Source organism: Brassica rapa, chromosome A08 (genome assembly GCF_000309985.2).
Source record: "Brassica rapa cultivar Chiifu-401-42 chromosome A08, CAAS_Brap_v3.01, whole genome shotgun sequence".
NCBI lineage: Eukaryota > Viridiplantae > Streptophyta > Magnoliopsida > Brassicales > Brassicaceae > Brassica > Brassica rapa.
Window position 1 is genome coordinate 18239468 of NC_024802.2, and position 17261 is coordinate 18256728.

At 36.0% G+C, this 17261-nt stretch overlaps 4 protein-coding genes and 1 long non-coding RNA gene across 7 annotated transcripts; 3 read left to right on the plus strand and 2 right to left on the minus strand.

Annotated features, from left to right (window-relative positions):
• Positions 1-1543: 1543 nt before the first annotated feature.
• On the plus strand, positions 1544-3543 carry LOC103835436 (putative caffeoyl-CoA O-methyltransferase At1g67980). The gene is made up of 5 exons (XM_009111610.3): positions 1544-1712; positions 1997-2082; positions 2620-2764; positions 2856-2984; positions 3103-3543. The coding sequence occupies exons 1-5, from the start codon at positions 1647-1649 to the stop codon at positions 3391-3393; spliced, it is 717 nt and encodes a 238-aa protein (XP_009109858.1). The 5' UTR covers positions 1544-1646; the 3' UTR covers positions 3394-3543.
• A 71-nt stretch (positions 3544-3614) lies between these two features.
• Positions 3615-8625, minus strand: LOC103835437 (microtubule-associated protein 70-2). Of its 2 annotated transcripts, none has more exons than XM_033276721.1 (12): positions 7418-8625; positions 7038-7317; positions 6889-6974; positions 6362-6427; positions 6117-6287; positions 5873-6043; positions 5590-5745; positions 5365-5511; positions 5193-5264; positions 4436-4951; positions 4235-4371; positions 3615-4120 (listed from the first exon to the last, which is right to left on the minus strand). In XM_033276721.1, the coding sequence occupies exons 2-12, from the start codon at positions 7276-7278 to the stop codon at positions 4099-4101; spliced, it is 1785 nt and encodes a 594-aa protein (XP_033132612.1). In that variant the 5' UTR covers positions 7279-7317; positions 7418-8625; the 3' UTR covers positions 3615-4098. The 2 variants fall into 2 exon arrangements, with proteins under 2 accessions (XP_033132612.1, XP_009109860.1); XM_009111612.3 differs by having other exon boundaries at positions 4184-4371; positions 7418-8620.
• Positions 5752-6860, plus strand: LOC117127205. The gene is made up of 2 exons (XR_004450026.1): positions 5752-5976; positions 6052-6860. It is a non-coding gene; the product is annotated as an uncharacterized LOC117127205 (long non-coding RNA).
• A 1194-nt stretch (positions 8626-9819) lies between the features above and the next one.
• LOC103835438 (probable UDP-3-O-acyl-N-acetylglucosamine deacetylase 1, mitochondrial) lies at positions 9820-14185 on the plus strand. The gene is made up of 7 exons (XM_009111614.3): positions 9820-11997; positions 12075-12383; positions 12943-13149; positions 13241-13342; positions 13442-13506; positions 13597-13741; positions 13838-14185. The coding sequence occupies exons 1-7, from the start codon at positions 11893-11895 to the stop codon at positions 13886-13888; spliced, it is 984 nt and encodes a 327-aa protein (XP_009109862.1). The 5' UTR covers positions 9820-11892; the 3' UTR covers positions 13889-14185.
• Positions 14186-14658: 473 nt separating this feature from the next.
• Positions 14659-16779, minus strand: LOC103835440 (anthranilate synthase beta subunit 1, chloroplastic). Of its 2 annotated transcripts, none has more exons than XM_009111615.3 (8): positions 16526-16779; positions 16288-16454; positions 15742-15812; positions 15606-15643; positions 15397-15507; positions 15205-15304; positions 14987-15122; positions 14659-14890 (listed from the first exon to the last, which is right to left on the minus strand). In XM_009111615.3, exons 1-8 carry the CDS (start codon positions 16632-16634, stop codon positions 14786-14788), a joined length of 837 nt encoding a protein of 278 aa, XP_009109863.1. In that variant the 5' UTR covers positions 16635-16779; the 3' UTR covers positions 14659-14785. The 2 variants fall into 2 exon arrangements, with proteins under 2 accessions (XP_009109863.1, XP_033133299.1); XM_033277408.1 differs by having other exon boundaries at positions 16541-16731.
• Positions 16780-17261: the final 482 nt, after the last annotated feature.

The following is a 17261-nucleotide window of genomic DNA, read 5'->3' on the forward strand; positions in this document are numbered from 1 at the left end:
CATAACAACATATGACAAAAAAAAACATTATAAGATCACGCTCAATGTCAAATGTTTGATATCTATCACTTTATGTCTTTCAGTTTGATATCTATCACTTTTTTGACTAATTCAGTTTGTTTCGTTTCAATGCTCAAACACTATAATAGAAAGGGGATCCAACCTGAACTGTTCGGTATCATGTTTGATATCTATCACTTTATGTCTTTTTTTGATGTAATCTCCTTTAATTTCATTTCGAGAAACCTTAATGTGGAGGCTGATTTGGTGGCAAAATCAGCCCTTGCTACGTATGTAACCACCTCCATTCGTGGAGTGTAAACTTCTATTTAGTAATACAAGTTTGTTTGATAAAAAAAAAAGATCACGCTCAATGCCAAATTGTTCGAAATAAGTTTTTTCAGCTATAAAATAATTATTTTGATATATTTTTCTTAAATAACTAAAATCTATTTTGCTTAAAAAGTTTAGACTATTTAAAACTGATGTGTGTTTAATGGGTTTCTAAAGAGTACTTTGTGAATTCTCATTTGAGAATATGTTTCTTTGTCTCTCTCCAACTTCTTGTATTTTCTTACTCATAGATACTTAACGAAAACTTGTATACTAAAAATGTGGTTTTATAAACTTTTAGATAACAAACAAAACGGAGAAGTAAGCAGCTGATCAAGATGAATATCTTCAAAAGGAGAAATAACTTGGATTTGTATATGAACCAACTTTCTTAAAGTAGTCAACCAAATTAAGTATTAGTTGAGAATGATAATGGATAATAAAAAGTATGTTTGTGTACTTTTAATATCTCATAAATACAGGCCTACCAATTTTGTTATAAAAGCTAAAAGTAGAACTGGATTGTTGGTCACTCAATAGATACAATCAATGTAAAATGTTTTGCCCAATTGAGAAGGAGAATGGACACTGGAGTAACAACTGATTTCTGAGTGTAAATAGCTATATTTAAACAAACCTTCTGTTTGAAAATAGGTTGATTATAGTTATTTTTTGTTGTTGTTAGTAAGTCTGAATGTGGAATTTGATTGATAACCTACAATAACAGTTTGTAACTGTCCATAAAAATAGAGGGTTATATAATATAGTAGGATATAGCTATCATATAAAAAATAAACATGTATTCAATTTGTTTTAAAAGTACAAATTTAATATACTAGAGTTCCAAACAACAACAAAAAATTCTTGAAACATGGCCATGCAAGTTGCAACCCATTACCGCCATCATGTAACATCTACTTTCTATACCGACACAAATGTACCGCTTTTTGCAGCTTATCAGAGTCGTTTTTATTAAGAGAATGATCTTTATTAAAAGTAGCACATAAACGTTAAGTTCTTTATCGCTGTAACCGAAAGCTTTTGAATGTCGAGCCCAGATCCTCAAGGCAAACGTGGTGCCAACTGCAAAGCTATCGATATCTTTTGATTATGACATGCCACCAACTCTATCACCTTTTGCGATTCTCATTAAATAAAGCAATGAAGATAACTATAAAAGGTAATTTTTACCAAAAAAAAACTATAAAAGGTAATAAAGCCATAAATAAAGATATAGTAAAAAGGAAAAATAAAGTAATATAGTATATGTCCATAAGTATTGCAAAGCTTTTTGAAGTTGAAGGCATCACGAGATGGAGCCAGATATGGAGAATTTGATTCCGTCCAAAGGAATTCTCAAGAACGAGGAACTCAAAAAGGTATGTTAATCAATAACTAGATTTTTCTTTAATTTATTGTTCTGGTTTTCTCAATTAATGTTCTTAGGTGCGATTATATCATCACTAATGCACTTAATCCCATCGAATTTTTGCATTAAACATGCTTGGGCAAGAGTAATAGACATCCCAGAAAGTTCTGGTGTTGCACCTCTTTGTTTACCAAAGATTTTACCATGTCGGATGTGTGAATGCTAAATCCGAACCAACCAATATATATAATACGGGCGTGGTCGTGAATCAAAACTTGTTATATGTTCTCACAGTACATCTTTGAAACGTCGGCATATCCAAGAGAGCATGAAGAGCTCAAAAAGTTACGAGAAGCTACGGTTCACAAGTATGGCAATTTGTAAGTCTGCCTACAATCTCCCTTGTCCATGTTTCAATAACCATTATTCACTTTGATGAGCTATTATATTGTGAGAGATATGATCATATTTCTTTTCTTTCTACAAATTTCAAGTTTTATAAAGTTAAGATCCTTATCCTAACTCAAACATAAAACATTTTTGTAATGTTATTTTTGGGGGGGTGTGATGCGTGTGGAAGGTGACATAACTTCTAGAAGGGATCTATCCTTATCTACAGAGTAACTAAAATAAGTATATGAGTAACAATATTCATCAGGAGCGCATGGGATGTTTGATGACGTGGAAAGGCCTATGCGTTAGTATAGATATTAGGAATGAATAATGAGAAAAGGTTATCCAGAGAAAGGATCAAATGAGGGGAAGTCTTGAGAGACTCCATTAACCTTGTAATCAGTTTATCAACAATCAACGTTATTTGCTTTATCTCTTTGTTTTGATCCAACAAAGATTCATTTCACGTATCAGGGTATACTAATACTAACAAACAAAAGGTATTTATGTTTAATTATGTGTAGAAGCGAGATGGAGGTACCGGTTGATGAGGGACACTTCTTATCGATGCTTTTAAAAATGATGAATGCCAAGAATACGCTTGAACTTGGTGTTTTCACGGGCTACTCGTTGCTCACGACGGCCCTCGCATTGCCTGAAGATGGCCGTGTATGCATGCAACAACTATCCTTAAATTTCCAAAAAGAATAAAAAATGATAATAACTGCTAACATACTATGAACTCTTTGGATACATACAGATTACTGCAATAGACATTGACAAAGAAGCTTACGAGATGGGTCTAGAGTTCATCAAGAATGCTGGTGTTGATCACAAAATCAACTTCATCCAATCTGATGGTCTTCAGGCCTTAGACAAGTTGCTGAGCGTATGTTATCCTTTACAACTCTCACTCATGTTTTTTTTTTGCTTTTGTTATATTACTATAGCTATTATTTTTTCATATATTCTTATGGCATTGGTTTATACATTATGGAAAACCACAGGAGAATCCTAAACCGGAGTTTGATTTCGCATTTGTGGACGCTGATAAACCAAACTATGTTCACGCACTCGAGAGACTAATGAAGCTAGTGAAGGTAGGTGGAATAATAGCTTTTGACAACACATTGTGGTTTGGGTTTGTGGCTGAGGAAGAGGAAACTGTGCCAGTGCACTTGAGGGTTAACAGAAAAGCCCTCATGGAGTTGAACAAGCGGCTCGCTTCTGATCCTCGCATCGAGGTCTCTCAAGTCTCTATTGGTGATGGTGTCACTCTCTGCAGACGCCTTGTGTGATTAAAGAGACTCATCCAATGTTCTTGGTTTTTACTTAAATCAAGTTTTAAGTATTTTTAATGTTTTCTTGTCTCTTTAATCAAGTTCTTGTTCATTTCGTGTGTGTTGGATTATGCTAAAGAATAAAGATTTGTTCCTTTTTTCATGAAATGCATGCCGACCACAAGAATCTATAAACAGAAGTTAACAAGCATGAGTAAAGAGATTCTAAGCTTTCAAGATGATTGAAGAGAGTCATTTATATAGATCAATATAGCACATAAACCCAACATACAATCGAATGATCACACAAAGACTGAAGTAGAGTACAAACAAACAAGGAAACACAGGTACACAACTCTCTCTATTTCTCCATAGAAGCCAATACAAAGCTCTCTAACCTATACACACCCAAACACAAACTAACTTCCGGATAAGGGATGAAAATGCTATCCAAAAATGTCAACATTTATCTCCTTCTCTCTCCCTCAAACCAGTTTAACCACCCTTCTCTCTTTACTGGGTTATATAGGTGTGAGGATGGGATTATCATGATGCTAAGCTATATGGTGATACAATCAATCACATGAGGTAACAAAAAAAAACACAAAAGTAAAAGCAAGTGAAAGAAGAAGATATGTAGCGCTAAACAAATTAATAGCAAGAGCCTATAAGATTATTTTACTTGTTATATCTTGAAGCTCATGCTCACTGTGTACTCTTGGTTCAGCCGCTTCTTCCAGCAGCTCTGCGCAAATCCAAACGTCAAATTCAGTTTTGACTATCAACCACTCTTTAACTATAGATATACCTTCCAGCAAGAATCTGAGCGGTGTTGGATGAGCTTTTGATATTTGAAAACCTTTTGGCTCTGTTGTCTTGATCTTTCTCCACACGCATTGCAGCTGCTTCTTTCTCCATTGCAGCTACTTCCCTTCTCATTTTCTTCGCTTCAACTTCCATTGCCTTTGTTAATGTTTCCACCTTCTTAGCTAGCATCTACAAAACATCAAAATTATCATACTTCCTTCCATTTACAACTATAAAAGATTCATTATTCTACCTCAATGGCATCATCCTTGTCTTTGAGACTTTGGTCCTTTTCATGAGAAGCTTTCCTCAAAGAAACTACTTCTTTCTGCAGTAGATCATACAAAACACCTGGGACACTGTCCTCACTTGCTGCTGGAGTGTTTTCACTTTGTGTCGTCTCCTCTGACTCTGGTTCCTTAGATTCATCAGAAGCCTTGTTGAAAGAATAGTTCCCAGGTCCATTTAAGAGTGCTTTGCCCCTGTCCAAGGATCTTGTACCTCCATCAAATGACGTGGATGTTCCTTTAGAATTCTTCAACATAGAAGTTGAGTTAATAGACAAGGAATGTCTCATCTGAGAAGCTGGAGCTTTCTTTGACAATGCACCGTTTGCTGGAATTTTTTGCAAGTTTTCAGATCCACCAAGCGACTGTCTGCGAGAGGGTTCACTACTCATGGTCCTTGTCTCGGATGTGTTCCTAATGCTGCTGCTTGAAGTTCCTTTAAGTGTCTCCTCAAGCACTTTAAGCCGCAGTTGAAACTTTTCCTGCACAAACAAATATTTTACTTCTTGTCTTGTGTAACAAGAACAAGACAGAGAAGCTGACTAATGAATAAGATCCTTTTTTTAATACCAGGGCCTAAGCCCATAATCCCAGAGGCCTGAAACCACATCATCATGTAATATTAGTTTCGTCCCAGAGGTAACTCGAACTGGGGACCTCTGACACAATGGTCAAGGTCATTTCCAGTTAAGCTAATGACCTCTAGTTCGTAAGATCCATTACCTTTAACTGTGCTTCGGATTTAGCAGCTCGGTCTGTTATGGCAAGCTTATCGCGAAGTTGCTGCATTTCTCCCTGCAAAGAGTTAGAGAATCAAGAGCTGAGAATGTCGATATTGTTCTCATTGTTGCATCCTAAAAGTCTAGGAGAGGGGACATCATATCTAAATTTAAACCTGTAGAAACCTTCTTTCTTCAAGCCATTGCTTCACAGGCATCACTTTATCGTTACCATCTTTCCACTCATTTGCTACCACCGTTGCAACTCTGTTTGCTGTAACCTTTGCACGTGCAAGCTCCCTGTCAAGAGTTTTCCTCTCTTCCTGAAAGACACAACAAGAAGTTAGTGGCAAGAAAAACTAGAGACCTTGTGGCAGTCTTGTGAAGTGTGGTTAGTTTACATTCATCTCTTGGAATTTTCGCTCGTAATCCCTCACGGCATTTGCAGCAGCACCACCTGCAAGAACAGCCTCTTCCAGCTCTCTTACTGTCTGAGTGAGCTTTTCCACATCAGCAACCTTCTGCCTATGCATTTTGTCTAAAATCTTGTTTTCTTCCTGAACATAAGATAGATATTCAATCAGATTGTTGGTAGATGACTGACTAGTGACATGTGATGGGGTAGATCTCATCTCTAGTGTGTTTAAAGTAGATGCAAAGAATAAGATGGTAACTAGAGAGAACCTGACAGATTTCTATTTGTTTCATTAACTCCTGGTTCTTGTTTTGAAGATCATCAACCAAGGCTGCTTTTGCAAGGGCACCTTCAATGGTCCTCTCAGCATCAAGTAAGGCAGCTTCCTTTGATTTAGTCAGACGATCCAAAGCCCTGTTATCTTCTTGAAGCTTCCCAATCTATGCAGTAACAAGCAGTTCACGAGTGACTTGATTAATTTTCAATAAGAAAGGAAGCAATTGTAGAAAATACCTCAGATCGTGCAAGCTTAAGTTCAGCTTCTAAAGGAGCAAGGATGGCTTCAATTGGAGGGATGTCATCGTCCTTTTGTGCAGCATGGACCCGTCTTAAAGTGGCTTCAGCAGCAAACTGAGCAGCCATTGAGGCTTTCTTCTCCTCATTGATTTTCTTGATTTCTAGATTCTGCAGTACAATTGATATCATATTTGTATTAGAATAAAAACATAACCAGGCTAAGGAGGGATTATGAGCAATACTTTGCTTTGGAGGATTGATTCTGTCAACTTGAGCTTCTCATCCAACTTAGCTAGCTCCTCAGTATGCTAAGTAGTAAAAAAAAATAGAGGAAAAAGTCAATCCAGTAAAAGCATGACAAACTAACTCACTTTAGACAAAGAAAGAGAATGTATCCTGTCTGCAAATTTATTTGACATTTTAAAACATAAAAGTCGAGAACAGACACATGATGTCATGATTGATTAAAAACTAGTAAGTAGTACCTAGTACCCCCACTTGGGATAAATACACCTGAACCATGCCATGATAAATGAATTTTTCAACTAACAAACAAAACATATAGACTATGTGGTGAAAGGAAAAAATAAAAGTGACTACACTCAGATGAGTAACTTAGCAACAACCATTATTGATTAGCTGAACCAAAACAAATTTGTAAAAGATGGACTTCCCTTAATAATATGTAAAATTGAAAAAAAAAAATTAGAATTTCAGACGAAGACAAGACAAAGACAAAAAAATAGAAAATCAGACAAGAAGAGAAAACCTCTTCAACAGCTTTCTCTCTCTGTCTCTCAGACAACCTTAACGCTTTGATCTCAGCGTGTGCTTCCCCTAACTCTCGATCCTTATCTGCATTATAACATAATTAAATCAAATCATGCAAACTATAGATGGAGCAAGTATTATTCGAACCTCTAACTTCGTTCTCAAGTCGATTAAGCTCCACCTTCACTGGATCCGAGCCATGAAGCTGAGTGATGAACTCATTCTCAGCCGCTGCGTCGTCTAAGCTCAGCTTAATTGGCCTACGCTTGGAAAAGCTTTTTCCTCCGCCGCTCTCCTTGTATGACGCCGAAACCTTCAGTGACGGATACGACGAAGCCGGTTGCGTGATCGACGCCGTTGCATCTCCGTCACCGGAAACATCAGACATCTTCGATCTGATCCTTTCAAACACGTACGATCCGAAATGCTAGAAGATGAAACACGCCAAAAAAAAAGTATCAGTTGAATAATGCTGAGTTCGAGAGAGAGAGAGAGATAGAGAGAGGAATCCGAAGCTAAAGAGTTACTTGGGATGCAAACGATGCTAACCTAGTGAGATAGAGATAGAGAGAGATTTGAGAGAACTCTTTCGTCTTCTTTGTTTTTTTTACTATTTGTTTAATGAGAGAGATGAGAATGTGAAAATTATAGACAAGAAAAGAAGTTTAAATACTGTTACGGTTGTTGTTTCTCTCTCTCTCTCTTTTGTAATAGATTTGACAAGACAGCGAGAGTATCAATCAAATCCATCATCTCTTCCTTGAACACTGACTTAGGAACATGATTACTTTTCTGATTAATCAATAAACATATAATCGAATAGTACTATGTTTCCTTTTTTTATTGCATATATAATTTGTTTATTCAGCGAGTTTGTGACGGCAGGTCTGTTTTTACCATTAAAAGACAAATTTTATACAAAAGTGATTGTATACGGAATAGATCAGAATTGTAGAAAATAACTTGTGTACTTTCTTTTGTCATCAGTTGGAGTGTTGGACTAACAAGGAATAATCCTTTAACTAGCCCTACAACACGAGAAACACGATTAATTAGAGTCAGATTTTCGTGACATTTAAGACATTTTCTTTTTATGTTTCTTCGGTAAGTTAAACTAAAAATTTATCAATCAAATAGAATATCAATTTTCATTATTTATTTTATTATATGAGACAGATTTTACAAAAGTTTTATTATTTTACTGTAGAAAAAGTACATTAATTACTCTAGATTTTACGAGAGTTGTATGATTTTATTATGAGTTTTCTATTATTTTCTTTCCTCTTTTTCGTATTTTTTTTCTCTTCTCTATTTCACCTTTTTATTTAATTTCTTTTACTTTTGAATTTACTAATTATACTATTTTAGTTGAATTTATATTGACAACGGTATCCAACTTTTTCTTTTAAACTATTTTATGCAAATGTCTATAGTTTATTTAGGGGTTTATGACAGTTTAATTTCATAAATATTATACGTTCCTTTAAGACTACTCAGATTTTCATTTTGTTTGGACATTCTTTTTCCAAAAGATAATTTGCAGAAAATAGAACACCAATCAATCTTTATTGTATGTAACTTCTAGATATTATAAGCAATTTATATGATATATGGTCAGGTGCACCGATCTACCTTTTCCTAATAAAATATAGGTAGATAATCAATACTATGATTAAAATATGTTGACGTGATCAATATTTTGTCTGATTAAGGGCATGACTGGTTTTCCCGCTACCACCCGCAAACGCAGCTTTTACGGTTGGTAGCGGTTGTTAGCGTTTTGCAACAATCGCTCAAACCGTTCCAAACCGTTCCAAACCGCTCCAAATCGCTCTGAACCTCATAAATTCAAAAGCTGGTTCCAGCTAGCGTTTGCGGTTGCGGGCGGTTGCGGGAGGATAAAAAAAAATTCTTTTTTTCCAAAACAATATAAATACAAAAATAAAAATACTCAATAAAAAAATTAAATTAGAATTATAAAAATGCTAAAATATATCTATTAAATTTTAATTAATATTATAAAACTTTAAAATAAAAATATTTTCTATATTTTAAAAAAAATTAAACTATAACTTTCTAAATATAACTTTTATATTTATTATAATATTATTATTTTTGATATTTTTATAATTGTATAAAATGTAAATATTGTTAATTTATTATTTAACCGCTGTTGCACTTGGTAGTTAACCAGTCATAAGTATCCCGCAAACGCACCAATTTTTAACCGCAGAACCAGTCGTACAAATCTCTTAAAACCGCTAGAAACCGTAACCACCCGCATCCGCAAACTCCCGCAACCGCAACCGCAACCGCTGCGGTTAAACCAGTCAGGCCCTAAGTGATTAGCGATTATTAGTAAGAGAAAGGTGTGATTAGTGAAGATTAGATGCTTTGCGCGTGGAAAGAGGTAAATGTTCGATGTACCAAATTTTTGTTTCCCTTTTTCCTTTTTCGAGGGACAGTGCTTATTCTGTTTATTCTCCTTTCGTTTATCCAGTAAGGTTAGTTGGGTTCTATCCCTTCGTAAAACTCAATGGAACACGAGAAGAAAATTATATGAACTTGTAACTACAATTTTTACTAACATTCATTTAGAATCAATTCTTAGATATCACCTAAGAATATCAGTCATTTAAGTTCGGAATAAACAGATGTATGATGTATCCTCTTTTGCCAGAGACGCAGTAAATATGTAACCAGGGCCAGATATTTTGAAAGCTATAGACAGTTCAAGAAAGATTTCAATAATTTGGGATTCTAATTATTTATTTTACAAATTTGAAGATCTATTTATATATAATCTTTTCAAAAAATTTGTGGACTTGAGACGAATGTTTCATCTAGCTAGTTTGGTCCAGTACTGGCCATGTATGTAACAAAAGCAAATGAGAGCGCTAGCTTCGTGTCTTGTAGGTTTATAGATTTTTTTTATACATCAAAATAAAGATAAAAATGACAAGAAAATTATTGTTCAAACCCTTTAATTCTATATAAGTTTTCAAAGATCTCGAAATTCTTAAAGCTATTTTAGTGTAATGGTTAAGGTTATGTAGGTGAGTTATATGATACTACAGTGTAAACAAGTAAATGTTTCTATAAAGTTATGAAGATTTCCTATAAGTTAACAATTTCAAAACTAAGCAGTTGATACAATTTGATATTCCTGAGTCGGAAATTTCCGCAATCTTAAACGTTTTTATTTATTTATTTAACTAGCTAGAGTTTTGTGCTCACATGCTTGCCTCCACTACAACGATACTTGTAGAAAATTATTAATTTATTATTGCCAATGTAAAGTAACAAACACAAAGGGCCTGAATCTCATTTGATTCTCTGAAGATATTGCTGTAAATACCATAGTAACCATACATTGGATCTAGTCTAGTACTAGGGCATGTTGTAATTTTATCTGTTACATTTACGATCTGTTAGGGTTGTTTTTTTGGCTACTAACTCTACTATAACATGATGTGGATAGATAACGCTTTGTTTGGAATAATCACATAACGTCAGTCTAGAAAATCTTATGATAGGTGTTTGAGATGTAATCGGTCTAGAACCGCGATGTTACCAAACTTGTACTACCAGTACCACGTTATTACTTTCTCTAATATTCTGTATTTTCATCAAAATTATCAAGTTTTTTTTTATCACACCTTGATCTTGTAGTTTCTTACATGTTTTTTTTGTAGTTTCTTACTTCAATAAACATACATCTTATAATTAACTCTTTGCGAATTTGCGATGTATGCGGTCTATAAACACATTATCATCAATATTTAACCGTTACCTATGTCTTGCTTTATAGTAAAACTGTATTGTAATGTTACCAAGATCTTTGACGTCACCAATTAACTTGAAAGGACAGGGAGGGTACAATAAAGTAGAAAAAGGGAAAAGAGAAGCAAGGAGGAAAGCTGTGTTCACACATGTGACACTTCTTTGCTATGCCTTGAAGAATCAGACAACGCTTGTGGAACGTAGAGACTTTGATCCCAATACCACTCCTTAATGTATGCCCATCCTATCATTATTTCACAACGCATATTAACTAATGTCTAAAAGTTATTTCCTTGAAATGCTATATTATAAATAATATATATGGGTTCTAATAATATATGCCGGTGATTTGTTTTCCCTCCATATTGCAACAAATTTTAATATGCCACATCCAGGGGAGAATATGCATTTTATAAAAATGTATAGACTAAAATAAAGAACTTTTTAAGCAAAAAGATAAAAATTTCAAAAAGCACAATACTCAATAAATTGGATTAAAAAATGTTACTATCATATTTTCACATACAAGAAATTCTAACAAGTTCTAATAATACTCTAACCAAAATCAAAAGGTACAATAACACAAGTAATAAAAACTTATGATCAAAAGCAGGGAAAAAGAAATTCAAATTTAATGCAAAGTTAACCTCCCAATAAATTGGATTTTCGAAGGAAGTAATATTCACTTGGAAACTTTTAGGACTAGCTCGAATTCTTGTTAGTGCAAAACACCTCTAATGACGCTTGTCTGAAAGTTGCAATTGTATTCAGATTTAAATATTTAAACCCTAATCTTATTTATTCTAGCGCTGAACCAAATTTTAAACGTACGCTAAACACTATTTGTAAAATAATTTTGACTCTATACAATCATTTTCACTAAACAAATGTAACATGTCATACTATAACGATGACATGATTTATGGATAAGTGTTATAAAAAAAAAACTCTAAATCCAATGGACATGCATAAATCAAAGCATACCGCTAACCAGTGCAAAACATATTGGATTACACCTTAAGACTATGAATCAGAGCGGTTCAATTTCTCCCGGTTTATATTTTTCTTATTGATCCCGGTTTAGAAGCTTACTCCAAACCCGGTTAATAGTTAAAATTAAAATCCATAATCCGTTTAGGTTTAACTTAGTCGGTTGACGCAAATCTACTTTTCCTTCGCGTACGACTTCTCTTAACTGAATCGGACGACGTCGGAATCAATGAGCCTCTCCGCCGCCGTCAAAGCCAAGAACTCTACTCTAATCTCTTTGATGCGACTATCCTCCTTTTCTTCCGCCACTTCATCAACAGTCTCCTTGAAACCAGTACACACCTCTCTCTCTCTCTCTATGCATTCGATATAATCCCTTTCCATTAGAATCATTATGATTTTGTTTACTAGAGCGGGCGGTTACAGCAAACTCTCGCGGCGTCTGTGGAAGTGAACGGTAAGGCTCTGCATTCCGGTAAGCTCTCGACGGTGAAGCTACTTCCGGCGATCGCGGGAGCTGGGAGGTACTTCGAGTTTCGTTCGAGATCAATCCCGGCGTCGATTGAGTTTGCGCAGGAGTCGCCTCTCTGCACAACGCTGTTGAAAGACGGTCTCAGGATCCGAACCGTCGAGCACTTGTTATCAGCTCTTGAGGCTAAGGGCGTTGATAACTGCAGAATTCAAATCGAGAGCGAGAGTCCAGATGATCGGGAAGTCGAGGTTTGTTTATAGGCATGGGGCATTTTGTAACTGAATCCTAACTACCATACCCGATCCAAACCAAACCGTAAAACTATCCGAAAACCCGAATATCTGAATTAGTAATCCAGTGTTGTAAAAATAGGTCGTCCGCCTAGTCAGCAAATCGGACCTAAACTAAATAACGTTTCTAAAATTAAAAAAAAAAGTTGGTCTAGGCGTTCAAAAATCGGCCTGTGTCTGGCTAATCAATAATCTCTTATAAAACGCCTAACTACCTCCAGGTTTTTTGAACATTGTAAATAAGTATTTGAAACATAAATAAGTACCTATAGGCGAATCCGAAATGAGTTCTGACCCAAAATAGATCTTAGAAAGAGTTATAAAATCTAACCGAATCCGATCCGAACATATATAGAATCCACATGTGGCATAGGAATCCGAAAACCCGATCCGAAGCTATATCTGAACTCACATAACCAATGGCAAATGGTGTGTAGCTTTTCTAGTGAAAAATTTGTTTCAGAGCATTGGTTAGTTGGTGATGTGATGAATGCATGCAATACTAATCAAGTGACAGGTCCCTATTTGTGATGGATCAGCTAAAGAATGGGTCGATGCGATCGAAGAAGCTGGCATAAACGTAGCTCAAAACCATGGTGGGGAAAATGTGGAGAAGATGGTAGCACATGTGAACAAGCCTGTCTACGTTTGCAAGAACGATTCTTTTGTAGCTGTGTTCCCTGATTTAGAGACTCGCATTACTTGTGGTATCGACTTCCCACAGGTTCAGTCTTTATTCCACAAACTTATTTCCTGCTTGTGCATAGATGGGTATTGACTCTGGTCCTGTGGTTTATGATGATGAAACTCTACAGGTGCCTGCCATAGGCTGCCAGTGGTTTTCTTGGAAGCCTGAACATGACTCTTCCTTTGCAAAAGATATTGCACCGTCTAGAACGTTTTGTGTCTACGAAGAGGTTAGTCCCATCGTTGTTGTTTACTAGTTTATGAGGTTTAGCAGGTGTAACTGGTGTTTCTTTCTTTAAATGTCTGTGTCTTGAGTGTTGCTTTTGTAGGTGGAGAGAATGCGTGAAGCAGGGCTTATTAAAGGAGGTTCTCTGGATAATGCAATCGTTTGTAGGTAAAGAAACTTGCATGTTCTCAAGGCTGTGGATATTATGGTGGTAATAAGAAAAAAATATATATTAAACTGAAACCGTCTCTGATGCAGCGCCGAGCATGGATGGATGAACCCTCCCCTGCGGTTTGATAACGAAGCATGTCGACATAAGATCTTGGACCTTATCGGCGACCTGTCTCTTGTGGCACAGGGCGGAAATGGTGGATTCCCTGTGGCTCACGTCGTCGCGTTTAAGGCAAGTGCTACTTTTAGATTATCTTCTAGTTTTCTTTGACATCAAAAGAGAGAACAGTTTTCTGATAAAACGGGTTTGTGTCTTTATCAAATGCAGGCGGGTCATGCACTGCACACTGAGTTGGCACGTCATCTTACCATCGACTGAGAAGAGTATGCTCGTTGCCTACCACATTCCGCAGAAGATTTTGATCCTCTTTTTGTTTTGTTTCTTTACCCAAAGACACTACCAATAAGTGAATTTTTGGTTTTGCCCAAATCGAGTTTTATTACTCTTAAGGTTTGGATGATTTAGTTTTGGATGATTAGAATATTACTGATATTAGAATATTCAGATGATTAGAGTTCAAGAATGGAGGTCCGTCTCATCTTGTTGTGATTGTTGTACTAGTGTTCCTGTCTTTGTGTTGATATTTTTTTCTGCTCTCATTATGTCTCGGTGTCATCCTTGATCTTCTTAGGATAGAAGTTTGAATGCAGAAAGAAACTGATCTGATAACTTCTCTTTTATGTGACTGGTTTCTATTACTGGAAAAAGTGTTCTGTTGATCTGATCATGCTGTCAAGACAAGTTGATTGTTATCTTGTTGTTCAGAAACCGTCTGAACATATTAGTGTCATTATAAATTGCCTGCCTGATCTTAGTCATGTCCGCTTAATGACTTCTTGATCGGTATGTGAATGAATAACAAAGCTGTAGAACTTTTGTGAACTCTCTTGTATATCCCTTGTTACCTTTGAAGCAATATCCATTAAGATTGCATATGCTTGTTACAGGTAGTTTAATGGTATCTCAATGGACCAAGTTTCAACTATTGAGATACCATTGGCAAACTTTAATGCATGTAAATTTGGAGGTAAGCAAAGATATCGAATTAACCAAACAAAACCAAAACAGTATCCAAATAAAAACTGAAATGCATGTGAATTTGTTATTTTTATTGATAGAAATAATGGGAAGATGACAAGGAACGTTTTGCATTGGCAAACTTTATAACAGAGACACTATTCGTACACAGATGATTATCTATGATTCATGAAAGCTCTAAGTCAACTTCTCAGCTTCCTTTTTCTCTACAAGTTTAATGAAATTGCGGACAATTGTCTTGCCTTCAGTTGTTATGATACTCTCTGGGTGAAACTGAACTCCCTGTGAACCAATTTTAACAAGACTTTAAGACTTCTGTCATTCAATGGAGGCAAGAAGAAACATACATGAAATCACTTGAGTGAGATATTTTTAGACCTGTATATGCTTGTGCTTCCTGTGTCGAGCCGCCATAACCAAACCATCTTCTGTCCACGCAGTAACCTCGAGTTCATCACTGGGAAATGTATCCTTTTCGATCACGAGGCTGTGATATCTACCTACAAGGAAAGGACTGAAAAAGGCAGACCAATCTCAGGCTTGGTTTTCGCAGAAACATATAACAAAACTCATTGAATGAACCTGTTCATACTTACTTAGATAATCCAGAGAATAAACCTTCTTCTCCTTTCTCATCATAGTGAACCATGGAGCTTTTCCCATGCATTACACCATACGGTGACCTTACAATCTTTCCTATAAACCAAAAAGTTCATACAAAAGTGCATTCAGAGTTGAGGATCCATTTTACACAAACGTATGAGAAACCATGTTAAATGCAAACTAACCTCCAAAAGCTTCTCCTATACACTGCAAACCCATACATACTCCAAACAAAGGAACACGTGGTCCAAGTTCCACAACAGTCTGCAAGGAGATCCCAGAGTCTTGTGGTGTACCTGGGATCAATAGCAAGAAAGTTGTTTACCTTCCTTTTTCTTCACTAAAAAGAATCTTACAAGATACATGACGCAGTCGGAGGGCTAATATAATTTACCAGGCCCAGGAGAAATCAGCACCCCTCTTGGATTTTTACTGCAAAAAAAAAAAAAAGGAGAGAACATAGTAAAGGAATCAAAACCCCTTGAACTAACAGCCAGAAAGAGATTGCATATTGGTTTCTTCTTCCTCACCTTTTCAGCTCCTCCACAGTAAGTTCATCGTTGCGGTAAACTTCAAAATGGCATCCTAGCTCTCCCATATACTAATGAAGAAAAGATAAGTAAGCAAATATCAAGACAAGATTTAGACAAATTTCAGTAAGGAGGAGCTTGTATATTAGGGACCTATACGTTACGTGGACCTATCCAGAGCAGTCAAAAATTTAATGAGACAATTGAGTTATGACAACTACGAATAACCCAATCTGAAGCTCAAAGAAGTGATGTATTCAGCTTCTGCTAGATCAAGAACAAGAGAGGTTTCTACTTACAAACAAAAAAACACTACTCCAGAGAACTGGAGGCTTTGGACAGTAAGCTATACAACGGCTGACCACACATAACAAAGAGAGAACATCGCATGTTTGAACACACTCATATAAAGTTAAGAGCTTGAAACTAGCCAAGATCATATTCTTGCAAAAAAAACAAAACTTTTCTAAAATTATCCAATTACTCAATTCATTTTATCAGATAATGATAAAGAGCAGATTTTGACATTAGTTACGAAAGTCAAACCTGACAGAGATTGTAAGTGAAGCTGTCGTAATTATCGATCACGATGATGGGACCCTTTTGCTTACTCGAGGAGTTGACAACAGCGGCAGGTGTCGAGTTCGAATGCGCCATTTCAATCGAAGCTTTCGTAGCGACATGTCCACGACTCTTCCCCGAAAACGAAACTCCTAATCACAGATATAACGAAAAAAAATCAAAGACCAATCATAAATCTAAACAGAGATTGAGCGAGACTTACTGGTCGGATTCGGACAGGGCTTGAGGAGAGAAGAAGGGTTTAGGCGAGTGGTGGAGCCGGACTTGGGTTGGAGAAGACAAGAGGAGTTGTTCAATGTAGTAGCCGCCATTGTCGGAAAACTAAAGATGGTTCCTTTTCTCTGGAGAGAGAGAGAGAGAGGAGTTTTTATACAGAAGGAGCTGTGCAAGAGAATTGGGAAATGACAGGTGAAACGATGCGTTTATTGAAACATGGACCACGTGTTTAGTTAGTAGGTGAGTCATTTGTTTTTTTATTTCTTTGGGTCAAACAAAGTCTAAAAGAATGGGTCGATTCGCAGTGGATTATATTTATGGACAAGCAGCAGCCCAAATCTAATGTTCTTGTAAATATATTAGATTAGATATCCGATTTTTTTTTTCCTAAAAGCATTTCATCTCTAATAGTATAAAGGGTTAATTCGTAGGATAAACCAATTATATAAAAAGAATTAACAAATCAAATAACCAGCTCTTGAGAAATATGTCAATTTGTGACACAAATAGATAACATTTTTTTTGGCGCGTGTGCATGTATATAATACAATACACATAACAACGAAATACCATTCTATTTATGAAATTGATATAGAACAAACTGTTTAAACAAAAATGTAGCTACAAAAGAACTGATTGCCTTTAGTGATAGTACATGAGAGTGAAAAGTAAGGAGGAGGACCATCCAGATGCTGGAAAGGAAGAAGATGTGGTTGCTCTTA